Source organism: Crocuta crocuta, unplaced genomic scaffold (genome assembly GCF_008692635.1).
Source record: "Crocuta crocuta isolate KB4526 unplaced genomic scaffold, BGI_CrCroc_1.0 scaffold318, whole genome shotgun sequence".
NCBI lineage: Eukaryota > Metazoa > Chordata > Mammalia > Carnivora > Hyaenidae > Crocuta > Crocuta crocuta.
The window spans coordinates 2200130-2218634 of NW_027531425.1; the positions used below are offsets into that span (position 1 = coordinate 2200130).

The window sequence follows — 18505 nt, forward strand, 5'->3', positions numbered from 1 at the left end:
TGTCTGCAATGTCCCTGTGCAAAGCCAAGAGCATGAAACTGTGTTCAGCGCCCTGGAGCTGAGCCTTGGACCCCCTCCCCCATTCTCTGAATTCTCCTGCCTGCCTGGCTTTATTTCCTTACCGCAGAAAGGCGGAGTTGGAGTCTGTGTCCTTTCCAGTTGGCCATCCCGGGGATCCAGGACCTTAAGTAGCATGCCTCCCCATCACCTCCCCATTGTGGCTGGCCAACATGATCGTCACATATAGCTATTTACATTAAAATTAAAATTAAGTTAAATGTCACACTGGCCATAGTGCAAGTGCTGGATGGTCACATGTAGCTCGTGGCCACTGCACTGGACAGCACGGATGCAGAACGTTTCCACTCTCTGGAAGTTCCGCTGGGCAGAGCTGGATTCTGGGCAGCAATAGTAACAGGGGCCTTGGGGTCAAAAGGCATCTGAAGAGGCCGAAGAGACAACTTGGGGAAATAGAAAATGGCCCCCTCTCTTTAGGCGCTTTTCTGGATGGGGCAGCGGGAGCTCTCCCACCTGCGCTGGAGACGAGTGAGGTTCCCGTTAGCAAAAGCACCCTCCACATGCGTCACCCCATGTCGCCTCTCCCTCGAGTATATGCGTGGGGGGAGGCAGGATTTGCCTGGGGGGGCTCCCTGCAGGGAAGGGCCTTTGAGATGCAGCAGGGGACTCCTTATTCAGGAGTCCAGGGACGGGGACAGGGACCTAGGGCATGAGTGGGCGAGTCCAAGCCGACCTCTTGGCGGCAGCCGGATCTCCATTCTCCAGGCTGGAGTAGGGGCGCAGGAGGAGGCCTTCCCAGGCTCTGCCCCAGGCTGCCCAGGGAGAGCGGCCCCCTCCGAGGCGGGAGGAAGGAGGCCAGCCACCCTGCCGGCTCAGAGGCCGGTGANGGCTGCCGGGAGCCGCCGGGCGCCCCGAGGGCCGCCGCCGTCCCTTGCTTCGGCATATCCGTGGACCAGGACGACATCCTCCCCGGCGCCCTGCGCCTCATCCAGGAGCTGCGGCCGCATTGGAAGCCCGAGCAAGTTCGGACCAAGGTAGCGGAGCGGACGCGGGGCCGGGCTGGGGCCCTGTCGGGGGCCGGAGCGGGGATGCGTGGTCGCCTGTCCGTGCATCCTTCCGGGTGGCGCTTCAAGGGGCGCGCGGCTGCTGCGCAGGGCAGGGTTTCAATGGTGGCTTGGGCATTTATTTTGCTCCGTCTGTTCGGGTCCCGAAGCAGATCCAGGCTCCCGCCTCCCTCTGTCCCCAACCCCCCCTCCCCCTCCTGGGGCTCACGGGCCGCCGGAGGTCCACCTGCCCACCGTCAGCGTGCTGCGCGCGAGGGCCCCACCCCCTGTCGTCGCGCGCGGGTGCCCCTCGCCGCCCAGAGGAACGCGCGCGGCCGGCGCTGAAACCTGAGGAGGCAGGAACTTTTAAGGGACACCNCACACACACACATCCCTGCACCTTCCAGGTTCCGAGCGGTTCCTGCCGGTCCCTGGAGCCACCGTGTGGCATTCCGGATAGCCCAGGGCCCCCAGCGCTGCATGGAAGCCCTCCCCAGAGCCCCGGGCTCGGGCTCAGCACCCCCACACAAGGCGCCTCCCCACCCCCAGCTGGGCACATTCTCAGGGACGCAGATGTGGGCAGAGCCTCCCACCGAGGAGCCTCTGGCCGACTCCCCAGCTGATCTGCATCCTCTGAAGCGTCTTCACCTGCCCACCCTACCCCCCCAGCCCCTCTGGGAGCTGCCCGTGGAAGGGAGGAAGGCGTCAGGAGCAGGGCACCTGCAGCTTAATGCTGGAGGGGCAGGTCTTCTGGATGGGGAAAGGCCAGGTTCCCAGACCAGCTGCAGAGGCTGACACCTTGGGGGGTAGGGGGAGGGATGGGTGGGTGGCATTTTCAAAATAAAAGGCCCACTTTGGTTTTAAGACTCACAAGCCATCAGGTGTGTCTGAGGTTAATTCCAGCACTGATTGAGCGTGCTACCAGCCAGCCCCTCTCCTTTCTGGGCCTCAGTTTCCCCACCTCGAATTGGTTCACATGTCCTCCAGAGCCCCATAGATTCCATGGTTCGTTCCTTCTTGTCCCCGTACCCAGAGAGTCTGTTCTCCCCCAGCCTGTGGTCTTCTGTCTTCTGGTTTGGAACTCCGAGGCCCTCAGGAGCTCTGACCACCAAGGCCCTGGGTGGGTGCCAACTTGAGTACCTCCCGTACCTCTGCTGTTGGATGGGGTAAGAAGTGTAGCAAAGAGCCCTCCGTCTGGGCAGAGAGGCAGCTGGGTTGAAGGTACACATCCTGGGCAGCTCCCGACCCTCCCTGACCACATTCTGGCCATTGAGTTTTCTTTCAGGGATGGAGGAGTGAAAAGGCGGAGGGGACTTCTACTCACCAGGGAGTGTGGGAATGCCTCTGCCGCCAGGTCACATCCGCTAGAGGCAGACCCAGGAGAAGTGAGGCTGCCTGGGGTGGTTATTTTTTTTCTTTCTCGAACTCTTCAGCCCGAGAGGGCTGAAGGATGGGGGCTTCTGCGCGGTAGTAGTTGTGCTCCGCATGCGAATCGTTCAAATGAGCACCCCGTGCTGGAGCTGGGGAGTCTTGGGGCAAGAGCAGAGACCCTGCCCCACGTATGCTTATGCCCCCCTCTCCCCCTGCTAGCGCTTCACTGACGGCATCACCAACAAGCTGGTGGCCTGCTACGTGGAGGAGGACATGCGGGACTGTGTGCTGGTTCGGGTGTACGGGGAGCGGACAGAGCTGCTGGTGGACCGGGAGAATGAGGTCAAGAACTTCCAGCTACTGCGAGCACACGGCTGCGCCCCCAAACTCTACTGCACCTTCCAGAACGGGCTGTGCTACGAGTACATGCGGGGCATGGCCCTGGGGCCCGAGCACATCCGGGAGCCTCGGCTCTTCAGGTGAGAAGGTTGCCTCAGCTACCATTCATTTCTACTAGTCCTCAGGCCTTGGGCTTTGGAATCCTGGGGCAGCTTCCTGAGTGGGGCCTCTGCAGAGGGGGGCGGTAGCTCTGTGTGGATTTTCAGCGGTGTCCACTAGAAGGGTGACCTGCCTCTTGGGGGTGGCAAGTGAGAATTTGGTGACCCTGGGACCAAAGGACCGGGGTTCCCAAATGCAGCAGGGCTCTGCTTCCTGACTTCAGGCCTCCGCTCTCTGCCCACCCCATGTCTGACCTGGGAACATTTGGAGCCTTGGAAATCTGAGCTAAATTGCCAGAGTGCCTGGGGTTTCCTGCCCCTCCCCTTCTGCGAGGAGAATGGGCCCTCTCCAGGGTGAGCCTGGTTTAGCAGCCCAGGGAGACACCATCCCTCCTCCGCCAGTCTCCGCTTCTACCAGGGCCCCTGCCAGAGTGGGAGCCCGGCGTTAGGAAGCTGCCAAGGCTCCCTTCCAGGAGCTCCCAAGAACCCATGACTCCCCTGAAAGCCCCTCCCATAAATGCCTGGATGTGTAGGACCAGGGAAATGGACCTAACCTTTAAGCCCTGTGGATGCCTCTGTGGGGTCTGAAAGTGGGAGAACCAAGGAGGAAAGAGCCCTGGTGCCTTTTCTCTCCTCTAACCATTCTGGGCAGGGGCGTCAGGGAGTATCCACCTTCCTCCCTCCCATGCCACACCCACGTACAGAGCATTCAGACTACGGCAAGGTCCCAGGCAGGTAGAGGTTGACTCCTGATACTGGGGACAGCAGCACATCACAGGGGTCTGCCTGGGATCCCTGAGATCAGTCCTGTCCCCTCCTTCCGAACACCAAGGGAGAAACCATAAAACCCACCTGGAGAATAAACCAAGAAGTTTCTTTGCTTCCTCACCTGTTACCAGTTAACCCCAAGTAAGTGCACCTGGCCCTATTTGCAGAGAACCCCTGGCAGGCCCTCAAGGGACTTTGAAGGGACTCTGAGGTGCCTTCCCCAGAGCACTGCCTCTGGGGCTGGTCCGATCCTGGGATAATTACATCAAGTTGTATGTTGTATGTGTTTGTGTCTGTCTGTCTGTAGGTAGGGAGACATACAGACCTGCACAGTGGTCTTCTCAGGCTCCAGCTGACCAAACAGCCTGAAGATAGGAGGTCAGAGCAGGGAGAAGGCCCAGGGAATCGTGGCCTGGCTTCTCCCACCCTGTCCATCCCCCCCCCCCTTCTGTCTTGTGTAAATAAGCTCAAAGATTGGCAGGTCCTCACTCCCAGTCTCCGGCCACCTCTATGAATCTGGTGCCGTGACTCATTCTCTCATGGAAGCAAAGATCGCTGTAAGGAAGATTGAAGAAGGATTTAGGTTCGATATCAATCTTACATTTGGGAGAGAGCCAGAAGTTGGGATAGGTGTAGGAGGTAGGCTCTCCCCTGATGATTTTCCAAGGATAGACCATTACCTTACTAGAGTGAAGGTGGATATCTGAGGGAAAAGCAAAGAGGGACTGGCCTTGGGGAGCCACTTGCCCGTGGTCTCCTGAACCCCACCTCCTAACCTCTGCCTGCTGGGGCTTTGCAGCATAAAAATGCTGAGTGTTGAGGTTACTTTCATTGCTTTTCCAGACAACAGCCCTATTGATATTCAAGGAAAGGCTCTGTTCATGCTCTAGTCGGAATCTTCCTTTGGGAAGGGAAGGCTAGGGTCTCAGGTCTGTTTCCCTGCTCGCCTAAACCCTGGTGGGCTCCCTCCTGCCCCAGGGCCTCTGGTCTCTGAAAGCACAGCCTTCATCTCCCACCCACCCGGTGGTGGCCACGCCCCCTGCCCCCTCCACCCTTTAGGAGGTGGGAGCCTTGGGGGCTTCCGGAGGAGCCCCTAGACTGCCCTGTTATCCTGTTGGGTGAGGGCCTGCCCCTTCCCAGGACCTGGCAAGGGGAGGGGTGTCCCTGGAACAGCTCAGTAACAAGGTTTCAAACAGCCAATGCCTTTGTTGTCTTTCCCAGTGATTATTATTCGAGCAACAGGCAGAGGCGAAGGAAGCTTGAATGTTGGAGGCTTGGCAGCCGGGTGGGGGGTGGGGCTCCAGAAGGGAGAGCTGGCAGAGGACTAGGGGAGCCCAGCTGGGATGCAGGGCCTCAGACGCTGGGGTCCTTATCAGGGCCCTCCCTCTCTGACCGGCCAGTCCTCCATCTACCCCCACCCTCTCCCAGCAGCCTTCCCTACCGCCCCCTCCTCCTCTCCCGGGACCTTGGATAATGTCCACAGGAGAACTTGAAAATAGAACGCTGGTTTGTTTTGCGTCCTTGGCACCCAGCCGCCAGCATCAACTCCCTGCCGCAGAGGAAGGGGCTGCCCTGGGCCGTCCGGCTCCCCTCCCCACCTTGGCCAGGCTGATAAGAGGCAGGCATTTCTTCCCTGCCTGGCATCACCAGTCCCTGATCCCTCGGTGCCCTGCATTCACCTCCCCCGCCCCTGTGGGCATGGATCAGAGTCCAAGGGGGGAGGAGGGCCTCTCCCCCCACCCCCCGGTGACCCCTCTGTCCCCAGGGGTTGCTGTGGGTACTCAACCTTGGGGGTGGAGCAGGGTCATTGACCTGTGGCCAATGGCCCACTGCTTTGCCTTCCTGCTCCCTGAGGCAGCCCCAGCTTTAGGTTCTGGGAAAGGCGCTGCTGGGCCAAAGGCCTTATCTCCTTTTCATGCCTTCTGCCCAGACTTGCCTTCTGGGGGAGCAAAAGCTCCTAAAGGATCTGTAATCGTTCCAGACTCAGTTCTCTGGCTAGCCCCCACTGTGGACCCTGGAGGCCCCCTTTCTGGTCCGGAGGGGCTGATCTGGGATGGGTTTGCCCCATGCTGATACTGTACCCTTTCCTGTTTTCTGCTGTAGGCTAATCGCCTTAGAAATGGCAAAGATTCACACCATCCACGCCAACGGCAGCCTGCCTAAGCCCACCCTCTGGCACAAGATGCACAATTATTTCACCCTTGTGAAGAACGAGATCAACCCCAGGTACAAAGAGCTGGGAGGGTGCAAGGCTGCTGCTGTCTCCACGGCCTTAATATGATCCCGCCGCCATTCTTTGGGCTCCGTCCTGTCCCACCCCACCCCACCAGGAGGTTGAGAGGCTCAGTCCTGACTGCTCAGTCTGTCTCTAAGCAGAGTTGGGCCGATTGACTGGATCTCAGGAACTCCGATCCCCAGCTTTATGCCTGAGTGTTTATTTCTCCTCGAGTCTTCTGGTTGCAGTAGAGACCAGGGTTAGCGACCGTGTCCTCCTTTACCTAAAAGGAAACTGAGGCTCAGAGCTTTACCCAGTGTCAGGGGGCTGGTCATGGGCAGGGCTCTGGTTCCCAGCCCAGGGCCTTTTCTATGGAAGCTGATTCCTGAGCAGCCAGTAGGGAGAGGCCAGGCCCCTGAGAATGGGGTGGGGCTGAGTTCACAATCAGTCAGAAGAACTCAACTCATCAGTTGACAAGCCCTTGGGACACCAAGAAACCTGCTATTTGCCTGGACACCTCTTATCCCCATGTGCCTCTGGAGACCCTACTTCCCACCTTATTCAAACTGACAGCTGGTAGTTTCCTTACTGCTCTTTCCAAGGAAGGAAGTACTCCACCCATCCCGACACTGCCTCTCCCCAGCTAAGGCAGTAGTCCGTCTCTGATCCCTCCCCGTTCCCTGCTGGGTGGTACATCACCCTTGTTCCAGAGGTTCGGGGGGTTGGGGTACAGAAGAGGTTGGGGGGAGGGTATCTCCTTCCCTCCTCTAAGATGACAAGACAGTAATTAACTCTATCCCAATCACGTGCCTCCGTCTCACACACAGACACGCACGCATGAGTTTATCTGGATCCTCCCACTTAATAATTACCAAGCGCTGCTTTAGCACTGTTTGCCCAGGATGGCCCACATTCGGGCCTTCCGTGCCAAATGTTCCCTCTGGGACAAGGCCTACCCCCTTAGGACTGAAACAGCAAGTGGAGGGCAGGATCCTGGGGCATCTGAGTCAACAGGACCCTCTGATCATGTAACCCACCACTTTCATCTGACAGATGGAAAAGCTGAGGCCTGGAGAAGGGGATGGGACTTGTCCAAGGTCAGTGGCAGCTCAAGGGCTAGAGTCCAGCCCGGGCACTTGGGCATGACCCTTGCCACCTCAGCTTCCTTTGACTGTACTGTCATTTTGTAACCTCCAAGGGTCACCTTGTCGGGAGTGGGCCCCGGAGAAGAACTGACCAGCTACCTTTGCTCTTGTCATGCCTTTGACCTTGGGCAAATCAAGCTGTTTAACTTAGAGCCTCGTGTGGGGACGGTGCCCACCCTAACCTGTCCCACGTGGGTAGCGCTGAGCAGTGACCAGGACAAGACGAAGCCCTTGAGCTCCACTCGCAGGGTAATAACCCAGGTTTAGTCCTGCATTTCCCAAACACTGACAGGGATTTAAAAGAATGAAAACCACGGATGCGACATTGGCCCTGCCCTCAAGGGACTTAGGAACCATAGGAAGGAGCAAGGGTACATAGGACCTGCCTGTGCACAGCTACAAAAGAAGGCAAGTGTATAACGCATGCAGGGAGAAGCAGGGCACAGGTAGCGGGCAGAGCTGGGAAGGGAGGCCACTTGGGCTGGAGGAGGTGGGAGATTACACTTGGCTCATGGGTGATGAGTGGCTGAGGGTGGTTGCGCAGGCCTTTGGGAGGGATTGGGAAGGGCTGTGGGAGGTGGGGCCGCAGCGGTGGGTTGGAGCTAGAGTGGAAGTGCTCTCCCATGCCAGGTTAAGGAGCCAGGATTTCATTTAGCAGGCAGGGGGAAGTCATTGAGCCAAGGACCACGACTGTGGTTTAGGAGGAAAGGCCTCCCGGGTTGTAGAGCGCAGCATCAGGTGGGATTTGCGGAAGCGGGGATAGGAATTTGAGGGTGGCGACCAGCTCTGGGAGCGTTGTAACTGAATGGGGAAGATCTAGGACGAGGGCTCCCTGCGTTTGAGCATAGCGTTCCCCTGGGCACTTGTTAAGCACAGATTCCTGGCCAGCCTTGGAGGTTGATTGGAATGTCTTGCATTAGACCCTAGAATTCTGCCTTTGACAGATTCCTCAAGTGATTCTGAGGCAGGGCATCAAGGCGCCACGTTTTTAGGAACATTGTCCTGGGGCAGCTTCTTGTTGTGGGGGTGGGAGGATGGAAAATGGAGGGTGAGTTAGGGACTTGGGAGTTGATTTGGTAGTTTTGGTATCTGGTTGGGCATAGAGGTGTCTGGGGTGGCTGGGAGAACGGGAGGCGATCACTGCTTTGGGGGCATCTGGAGGAGATTTGGGGGGACTGGGTGCTATCAGGGCAAAGGAGATGAGCCAGGAAACGCCAACACGTAGCCCACTGTGGTGCGTTTCCGCACCTTGATCCTGAGAGCTGAGGACACTTGGCAGGGAGCAGTCTTTTCATCAGGAGGAACCCTCAGGCTTCCCTGGGGGCCCCCCCAGCCCCTGCATCCCCCTCCTGCTGTCTCTTAGGGGACAGTCTGCCTGAGGCGTGACAGTTTCTATGATGTGGTGGTTACTATTCTGCCAACCACACAGCCTTGAAAGGGTCTAGTGGTGTCAGGGCTGAAGGTGGCAAAGCTGGCAGAATTTCAAGTTCTCGGGAGGGAAGCAGGGGCAGCCGAGGGAGGCTGCCCGAGGGAGGCTGCCCGGGGAGATAGAAGGCCTGGATCGTTCCCACAGTAACCATCTGCCTGGCCTTGGGGTAGGTAAGGTGGGGGTTAGGCAGAGGTCAGGGCCTGGGCAGCAGTTATCTTAGATGTCAAAGATGTTCAGGCTGGGACCTTTCCAAATCAAAGAAAGCCTCCTAATTCTTATCTTTAGATGGTCTTGAACCAAGGGGGAGAAATCTTAAAAGGTATCTTCTTAAGGAGAGTTAAGATTGAAACGTGTCTTATGCAGACCAGTCGGCACAGATAAACTCCAGTGAGGAAGAGGAAGGCCTCCCCCAGATCACCCCCGTAACAGATCGGCCCCAACTCAGAGTGGCCTTCGCAGAGCCTCTGACCGGTCACTGAGGCCCTCGCAGTTAGGAGGTTCAGCTTGATTTTGGATCCACAGACAGGCTGGGGACTGCCTCGCTCAGGTGAGGAGGAAGAGAGTTCAGCTGTGCAAGACTTCTGGAAGCTGGAGCGCTTCTGTCCGTCCAGGAGCCTGAGTTGACTAGAGGGCCGGGATCCTCTTTAGCTTTGACCTTCTTGAAGCCTGGGGGGAAGCCTGCCATTCGTCCTTCTCCAGGGGGACAGGGGGACGCCTTAGTTGCTCAGTGCTCTTTGCCATGTCTCGGCCTCTGGACCAGGTGAGGGAGTGGCGGGCATCCTTTGGGAGGATCAGGAGGACATATCCCATCCCCCTCTTCCTGCACGTACTCTGCCCTGGATAAGAAAGCAAACAGGAGATACATGGAGGTAGAACAGGAGAGAAAACCTCAGGCTCCTCCCTTCCACCCATTGGTGGTTCTAGGGTTTTAAGGGCTGTACTATTTGGTTTTTCAGTGTACACAGACCTGTGTGCTTCCTGGGGACCAAAGTTCAGAGCAACCCGGCACAGGGTGCCCTCACCAACGGGGGCATGGCCTCTGCTACCAGCCCTGATGGACCCATTCACGCATTCCTCAACACGTGCTTCCTTCAGCCTTGATGCGTCCCGTGCCGTGGGATGGGGCAGGGCAGAGGAGGGGTGGCCTCTGTCATCTTTGTTCCTGCCCTCCAGTCGCCCATGTGTGCCCAGCATGGCCTGGGTCAAGGAAGCGCACACTCATAGTTTAAGGTGGAAGGGACAAGTCACTGGGGAGCCACAGAGCGAGTGCTGGGTTGAAAGGCCGTAATATTCCCTTGGTCTTGTAGGAGTGAGCCAAGACGCCGTTTGTTTGCTTTCTTAAGTGGGCCTGAGTGGTCTCTCTGTGAGCTGAGTAGCTAGGCTCTATGGGCTCTCTGGTCCTTTCCCCCTGTGACACCAGCTGCTAGAGAGGGAGGGAGACCTGCCAGGGCGTACCTCTGCCTCCTCAAGACTGCCAGTGGGCCAGCCCCTCCGCCAGGCCCTGTGGCGCCTCCACACAGAGTCTTGTTTTATTTATTTATTTTATTTTTTAATGTTTTATTTATTTCTGAGAGAGAGAGAGACCACGTGAACAGGGGAGGGTCGGAGAGAGAGGGAGACACAGAATCTGAAGCAGGCTCCAGGCTTTGAGTTAGGTGTCAGCACAAAGCCCGACGCAGGGCTCGAACCCATGAGCCGTGAGATCATGACCTGAGCCGAAGTCAGACACTTAACCCACTGAGCCACCCAGGCGCCCCCAGAGTCTTGTTTTGGAGAGAGCTACACCTTTCCCTAGGAATCTTCCGCAGTGCGCGGAGAGCAGGCCTGTTGGCAGCTCTCCCCTCCGCCCTCGTTGCCTGAGTCTGGAGTAATCGAATGTGGGCAGTCATTTTCCCCTCCTGTCCTCTCTCTCTGCCCCCTTCCTTACCTTCCTGTCCCTTTCACGAAGTAGCAGGGATGCCATGGAAGTGGGGACATCTATGCTTTGCAAAATGTTCTGAACACCCATGATTTAATAAGCCTCTTAGCATAACTACTGGAAGTCAGGAGGCCAGGAAGCCTTCCTGCCATTTTACAGATGACAAAAGTGAGAGTCTGAAGGGTGAGCCATTTGTCCAGGGCCCTTCAGCAGTAAACGTTCGTGATAAGGCCAGAGCTCAAGGCTCCTGAGGCCAAGTACCTACCTGTCTCCTATCAGCCCTCCCCTCACCGGCCACCTTTCTTGCCACTGCCCAGCCTTTCTGCAGATGTCCCCAAGGTGGAGGTGTTGGAACGGGAGCTGGCCTGGCTGAAGGAGCACCTCTCCCAGTTGGATTCCCCTGTGGTGTTTTGTCACAACGACCTGCTCTGCAAGAACATCATCTATGACAGCACCAAAGGTACAGCTCCCTGGCTCTGTCTGGGCGGCACAGGCTCGGGCTGATTGATCAGCTGCCTTCAGGGTTCTGGCGCTTGGACAGCAAAAGGAGAACTTCTAGTTTAGATCTTACAGTGATTAAGAAAAGGGGACACCCAGGTGGCTCAGTTGGTTAGGTGTCCAACTTCAGCTCACGTCATGATCTCGTGGTTCGGGAGTTTGAGCCCCGCATCGGGCTCTCTGCTGTTGGCGTGGAGCCTGCTTCAGATCCTCTGTCCCCATCTCTCTCCGCCCCTCCCCCACTTGTGCTCTTTCTGTCTCAAAAATAAACATAAAAAAAAAAGGAAACAAATTTCCACTTAGAAAACTCTGCCGGAAAAGAACTCAAAATCATGATTTGCAGAGGTCCTCAATGTTAGGACACCTGAGCCATCCCCTCTGACATTTGGGGTTCCGAGGACATCTGGGGTGGCCCAAGCCCTCATGGTGCCAGAACCTTCCTGTGTTCCTAATGAGAGCTCCACCCATAGGAAGTACTTCCCTTTACTTCTGGTCCTTAGCCATGCTGAGGACAGATGCCTTTAGGTGAGCAGAGCGTGAGAGCTCCACTATGTGAGAGGAACAGCCAGGGGTGGGGGGAGGGCAGATGGACAAGCAAACAGCTCAGAAGATTACCACTGAGGAGGGTTTGTTAGGCTAGTTTGCTACAGAGGCCAGCAAGAGTCAGCAAGTGCATTCCAGAGCCCTGTGGAAACGTGACCAGGCCCCACTTCCCTGTCTCCTGGGACCAACCTTCATTTCGTCTCTTCTACCTCCTAGGCCACGTACGGTTCATTGACTATGAATACGCCGGCTACAACTACCAAGCTTTTGACATTGGCAACCATTTCAATGAGTTTGCAGGTGAGAAGGGTATTCATTACCATTTGGTCCTTGTCCAAGTTACCTTCCTTATGAAGGAAGGCCAGGTCCACGGTGAGGAGGGGAGGGGGCTGTGTCCTTGCTGGGTGGAGGCTTAACAGCCCCTGTCCTCCAAAATCTCACAACTCGTCTGGGGGGAGGTACACCCTGCCTTGAAGGAGGGGCTCCAGGTCTCATGGGTGGGGGTGGGGGGCCCAGAACCCACAGACACACAGCAGACCCCTGCTATAGCCCATATGGCAGTTTGGTACAAATCAGGAAAATGTGCCGTCTGTGGGATCTCTAATGATACTTGGCTTGGTGTGTGAGTTAGAAAAAAAAAAACCTGGGGCACCTGGCTGGCTCAGTGAGTGGGTTGTGGCTCTGGACTTTGGGGTTGTGAGTTTGAAGATTGGGTGCAGAGGATTACTTAAAAATCTTTTTAAAAAATCATAACTCTTTAAAAAAAAAAAAAAAAAAGACTCCTTCCTCTGGGCAGACACAGCCCATGCCAGCTGGGCCTCTGCTTGCCCCCCTGCCCAAGCTTCCTTCTGCACAGCTGTGAATAAGGCTCCCACATGCAGATCCGAAGCAGAATAAGCTAGTGGCCTGATGAGAATAATCTAGGTGGAACTAGTTAAAGGTATACACTCTGCAACTTGACTGTCCAAGTTCAAATCCTGGCTTTCTTGCTTACGACTGTGTGACCCTCGGGCAGGTCACTTCCCTTCTCTGTGCCTCTGTAAGGTGGAGATATTAATAGCACCTGCTTCATAGCATCAGTGTGAGATACGCTAGTGCAGCACATGGCATCATATCGGCCTTGACTGCTGCTGTCAGGCCGGGAAGCCTTGCAGCACTAAGGGAGACTGGCACAGGAATGCAGGTTGGATGAGGGGTGTTTCGTGGCGGGGGGGCTAATTGTTCAGTAAAGGCACAGCATGTACAATAGAATCATTTGTGTAAAGGGAGTGGGGCAGGTTTTTCCAGCTTGAGGGCTTGTTAATTTGATGGGGCTAAAGAGGCATCTCCAGGATGGAGCTGGACACTAGGGCTGCAGGGACGTCATCAGGCTGACCCTGTGGGGTGCTCAGCACTATGTGTTCAGCCCCTGTGCCTTAGGACAGGTGAGGCACACCCAGGCCGGCGGTCAAGCTGCCACCCAGCCCAGCCTCGGACCCTCCTGTGCCCAAGCCTGTACTCTTGTGTCCCTTCAAGACCCCCAGGTGACCAGCTCTGATTGTACCTGAGTGTATGACTCCCCAGGGTGGCCACCAGATGCATCTGGGACTCCAAGAGATGATGGGGCATCAGTTGGGCAGGGCAGCTGTGCTGTGGGGTGTGGCACAGAGCAGAGGCCAGTGTCGGCAGGGCTCTGGGCCTGTGAGTGCTCTAGCTGCCAGACCCACTGGCCTTTCCAGCAGGATCTCTTAAGCATTTTAAGCCCTCGTCAACCACCGCACAAAGTCCAGCTGGAATTTCCCCAAAGGGGCAGATTGCATCCTGCTCCCAAGCTGAGAATGAAGGAGGAAGATCCTAGCACGGGGGAAGGAAGAAGGCAGGGAATGAGACTGGGAGCCAGGCGGGAGATCCTGAGCTCTCGGGAGCAGGGAGACCCAGTACCGGGAAGTAGGAGAGAAGAGTTCAACTCTGAACTCCCCCTCTCACTGGCTCTGTGACCCGGCTGCAGGTTTCGTCTCCTGGCCCTTAGTTTCTCCAGCTCTGCAAGATTTTCTAACCCTACTCTTAGGGCCCCAAGACACTGTGTGTTTCTCCAGGAAGAGGAGGGAAACTTGGGAAAGACAAGAAGGAAAGGAGAGGAAGAGACCATGGGGAAGGTGGCCCGGTTCGGTTGTAAATGAACCGCTCCTTTCGGTCCCAGCTCTGAAGCCAAGGCCTTTGCCACCATGCCCAGGATATGGCTGGTGTGGATTGGACTGGCAGCTTGAGGACTCAAGGAAGGGCAGGACCAGAAGGAATCGAAGCCATCCGGTTCCAAGCCCTGATGCACTTCCGAGTCATCTAGAGAATTGGAGAGGGGCTAGTGATGCCCGGGAATCTGTTTTTACCAAGCTCTCTAGGTGATGGTTTTAGGCGGCCAGAGCTCAGCACTGGTCACGGAAGCAGGGTCTGAGACACAAAGAGGAGACGCAGGCCAGCGGGAGGGGAGGCCTTGTGCAGGTTGAGTTTGCAACAGACCGAACGTGATGCTACAGACGCGGTGCTGTGACCGAGCACCTCCTGTGGGGCCTAGTTCTGTGAAGGGCACCGGGGTACAGTGATGCCATCTTGAGGGAGGGGCTGGCACACCCAAGACTGTGCCTTTGCCCTTCAACCAGTCAGCCTCTGTGCTTTCCTCCCGCACACGGAAAGCTGCACAGATTAGCTAAGATTGGTGGTCGAGAGGCTGTATTCCTAGCCCCGGAGGGTAAAGTACATGGAGGTTTTGTGGGGGGCAGGGAACCCTGGCTGAGCTGAAGGACCCCCCCCCAGGTGGGCCCGTCTCCCAGCCACTGCTGCGCGGCCCCTCCCCCATCAGGTGTGAACGAGGTCGATTACTGCCGGTACCCCGGGCGGGACACCCAGCTGCAGTGGCTGCGCTACTACCTACAGGCACAGAAGGGGATGGCTGTGACCCCCAGCGAGGTGGAGAGGCTCTATGTGCAAGTCAACAAGTTTGCCCTGGTGAGTGCCTGAGCCCAGGGGAGGGCAGGGCTGGGAGGAGGGGCCCACCCCCAGTTCTTACCCTCACAGCCTGTGGTGGAGGAAGCAGGGCCCAGGGTTAGCCGTGAGGTTCTGGAGCCCCAGCATATGATCCTGAACCCCACCTAGATGCTCCCTTGGGCATCCCAGTAATACCGAGACACCCCATTCCCTGCTTTTCCCTACCCCATCAGGTCTTTCTCTTCTTCCTGGGGAAAGACTTCCAAGAAAGATCCCAGCTTCCTATTTAGCAATTCTCTCATTTGGATAAGTAGTTCTCTCTAGTGTCTAACTTTAGCCTTTCATGCTGCAGTTAAATGCTTTTTTTTTTTTCCTTTGCCTTTGGAGACACTAAAGAACATCAGTTCTAATCCTCCTTGTTAACTGCTTCTGTGGGCTCAGAGCTCTGTGTGAGCCTCTCCCATCAGGCTCTTCCTCCTCACGTGGTCCTGAGCTGATTTTGAGTGGCATTTACCCAGGGTCCCTGATTCATGCCAGGTCTCCATGGGGTGCACCCAGGGGATGGCCAGCCAGTCTCAGTTATGTCAGCCATGTATAAGCAAGAAGAGAAGCCCACTGCCCTGGGTCTCATAAAACATCAGTGGAACTTAAGTAGAATCTTTCTTTACTGGTCATTTTGGAGTGCCTCATCTGTTTCCCTTGTTGGCACAAAAACTGCCCATCAGGTTCTGCCTCTGTTCCATTTATGCCTTTCTGGTTATGATCCAGTCATGTTCCCTAACTGTTCCCCTTAGCCTTTCTCTTGCTACAGTGTTTTAGTAATCCTTTGTACTTGTTAATTGTCTATACCCCTTAGAGCCCTGCAAAGTGGAGGCAGGGGCTATATAGCCAACTCCGGAGCAAGCTGGACACGGGGTGGGGGTAGGAGGCCCTGTCCTGGGATAGTAATGTCACTGCGCTTTGGCTTCTTGAGCCTGGGGTGGCCTGGCCCTGAGGGCGCTACTGACCATGGGAAGAGCAATTGAACGCTTAGTTCGAAGCCTGGACTCGGGGCTTCTTGCTCACACATCTACACTCCTTTTCCAACCCAACCCACCTCCTGACAAAAGAGGGAAAGGGGTGGAGGTCAGTTAAAGAGGTCTTCCTGATGATCGTGGGACTGGGCCTGTGCTCTGGTGCACAGGCTCATTTCATCCTGGATACCTTGGCCTTGACCCCAGGAGACTCCCTTGGGCAGGGGAGAAGCCAGGGATGGCGTTCTGCTTAGGCTGGGGTACAAGCTGAGGGCTCTGGAGCCACCCTGCCGAGCCCTTCCTGGGACAGTAGAACTGACTCCACCTTCTCCCCAAAGGTGTGAAGCCCCCAAACGCTGTCCAGTGACTTGACCTCCAGGATTGTCCCCGTGGCTTGTGCTGGGGAGACGCCATCGTGTCTCCACCAGCAGACTACTTCTGTGTCTTCCAAAGTGACTTTCCTCTAGCGGCGTGGGGTTCATTACAGCCAGTGGGTGACTACCCTGCTCACTCACTCTGCTCTGTTTCCAGGCATCTCACTTCTTCTGGGCACTCTGGGCCCTCATCCAGAACCAGTTCTCCACCATCGACTTTGATTTCCTCAGGTGAGTGCAGGGGACGAGCCGGGGCAGCAGAGAGTGGGGGGAAAGGAGAGCTTGAGCAGTGGGCATGGGGGCAAAGGACAGGCCAGAGAGAACATCCAAAGTCCAGTCCTCTGCACTAACTTGTTCCCATTCCAGCCACCCCGTAGCCAGCACCACTCTAGGGGAAGCACATGAGCCCAGAGCAGTGCTCTGAATATAGTTCTCGAACCCTCCGCTCCTGCCTGGTGGGAGACCACCTTCCCTACTACAGCCTCCGACCGCTTCTACTGCCCCTGCTCTCCTGCCAGCGCTCGTAGCCACGGAGCCTGGTGCTGGAACTGTCCATTCTGTAACAAAGGAAACCAGAGTTCCCAAGAGCGGAAGTGGCTCCGTGAGGTCACTGGGGGTTTAGTGCTTACTGTGTGGGGTAGCAGACCTCCTTCAGGGATGGAGGAGGGTCTGTGCTGAAACCACCCTTGAACATTGACCGCTGGCTCCACCGTGTGAGGTACGGGTGTCCCTAAGGACCGGGAGTCATTTCGTCCTCCATTCTGGTCCAGTCTTCTTGCCCTTCCCTCCCCACCCACCCCCAGCTGGAAGAGAATCATGACCCCGGCTTCCCAAGTGTCCACAATAGTTAGAGAAATGCAAAAACACAGGCACCGTGAGCGGTCATCACACACCCGTCAGGATGGCTGCTCTCAGAAAACAAGTGTCAGTGAGAAGGAAGAAAATTGGAACCCTTGGGCACTGCTGGTGGGAACGTAAACCAGTGCAGCTGCTGGAGAAAACAAGACTGTGCTTCCTCAAAAAGTTAAAAATAGAGTTCCCGTGCGATTCAACATTCTCACCACCGGGTACGTAGCCAGAATTGAAAGCAGGGTGTCAAAGAGCTACCTGCACGCCCAGAGGACAAACGAAATGTGGTAGAAATGTAGACACACGTGCCATGACTTCTACTCTGCCTTTTAAAGAGAGGAACTCATGTCATGTGCTACAATGTATCAACTTTGGGGACATTGTACTGAGTGAAATAAACCAGTCCCCAAAAGACCAATAGTGTAGGATTCCACTTACGTGACATAACTAAGTCCAGTTTATAGAAACAGAGTAGGGAACACTCAGTTCAATAGAACTTGATCTCAAGGTTGGGAGTTTGAGCCCCACATGTGCCGTGGAGTCTACTTAAAATTAAAAAAAAGAGTGGTGGTTGCCAGGGGCTGGGAAGAGGGAGAGAGGGGAAGTTGCTGTTTCAGGGGTAGAGTTTCAGTTTTGCAAAATGAAAAAGTGCTAGAGATCTGTTGCATAACAATATAAATGTTAACACTGCTGAACTCAAAAAAAAAAAAAAAATCCGCCTGCCCTGGGGTTGAGCTGGTAAGACTTCCTCAGGGTGTGAGTGCTCCCACCAGGGCCCAGTGGCTTCCCTTCTCACCCCAGACTCTCTCTCTGGTCTTCTGACAGGTACGCAGTGATCCGATTCCACCAGTACTTCAAGGTGAAGCCCCAGGTGTCAGCCTTGGAGATGCCAAAGTGACCAGCTTCCCCGTCTCTCCCCTACCCGTGCCTGGCTGGACCTGTGCTCCAGGGTTCCCTTCTGCTCCGGGGTCCGCACCCTCGGACGAGGTGGGAGAGGGGACAGGTGGGTGTCCAGGGAGAAGGCTCCACCCCTGCTGCCAGCCCCCGGTGGATGCTGCCGGAGACCACATTCTTTTGTTTGGAGGGGCTGATAGGAACCAGCTCTAGGGGTCCCCTTCACCTTGCCAGACTTGGGGGGCAGTGGGCCAGGGGAGGATTGGGGAAGTGCCTGTAGTCAGCAGGGGCCTGGACCACACCTACCCCTGGGAAGCCCAGCATTCCCGGCCTCAGGCCATGCTGGAATCTGGGCTGCCTTAGATGTGTCTTTGACCTTCCTGGCTTAGGGGGAAGGGGAAGGTGGGAGGGCTCCTTTCTACCTCCAGTGCCCTGAGCCTCCAGCCCATCTCCCCCTGCCTGCCCCACGTGGGAGGTGCTGAACCCAAACCAGCATCATGCCAACTCTGACGGATGGATGTACATATCTTGGGGGGATGGTCTAGAACTGGGTTTGACGGCTCCCCCCAGAGCCGCCTCACCTGAGATCCTTCTCTTTCTCCAAGCCAGATCCAGTCAGCCCCTTCCCAAACCTCAGCCCTGGGACCTGTGCTCCCCCTCCCATGCCCTTTTTGCTCTGTTGTGTGTGTCCAGTGCCCCTGCCACCTGCCAGGAGGGAAGGCAAGGGAGCGGTGCCGTCCTGGGTCTCCCTGGCCCAGCTTTGCTTCATGCTGGGCCAGAGGGGGATGTAGCAAAGAGCAGGGTGGCCAACCGTGCCAGCAGCCTCCCCCCTTGTCCCCTCCCCTGCCCTCCAGGCCGTCAGTTCCAAGGATTTGTCTCTCTACCTTCTGTCCTAACACTGACCCAAGGTCTCCCCACTAGGACATTAGTGGGCGTTAAGAGGCAGGGGCCGGGGAACCTCCGGGGCTC

General features: G+C 56.4%; 1 protein-coding gene across 7 annotated transcripts in view; it reads left to right on the plus strand.

The window, feature by feature from the left end:
* Positions 1 to 967: 967 nt before the first annotated feature.
* ETNK2 (ethanolamine kinase 2) overlaps positions 968 to 18505 on the plus strand; it is a 20475-nt gene continuing 2937 nt past the window's right edge. Inside the window, exons 1-9 of one of the 7 annotated variants that reach the window (XR_013337039.1) lie at positions 968 to 1052; positions 2652 to 2911; positions 5801 to 5923; positions 10722 to 10864; positions 11662 to 11745; positions 14282 to 14427; positions 15951 to 16024; positions 17468 to 17645; positions 18391 to 18499. Coding sequence is in view for 5 of the 7 variants with exons in the window: in XM_077771949.1 (XP_077628075.1) it covers positions 2706 to 2911; positions 5801 to 5923; positions 10722 to 10864; positions 11662 to 11745; positions 14282 to 14427; positions 15951 to 16024; positions 17468 to 17540 (849 nt within the window). In the remaining 2 variants the exon portion in view is untranslated. Of the gene's footprint in view, positions 1053 to 2651; positions 2912 to 5800; positions 5924 to 10721; positions 10865 to 11661; positions 11746 to 14235; positions 14428 to 15950; positions 16025 to 16596; positions 16629 to 16662; positions 16724 to 17467; positions 18500 to 18505 lie in introns of those variants that run through there. The other 6 variants (XR_013337040.1, XM_077771949.1, XM_077771950.1 and 3 more) reach the window with 6 other exon arrangements.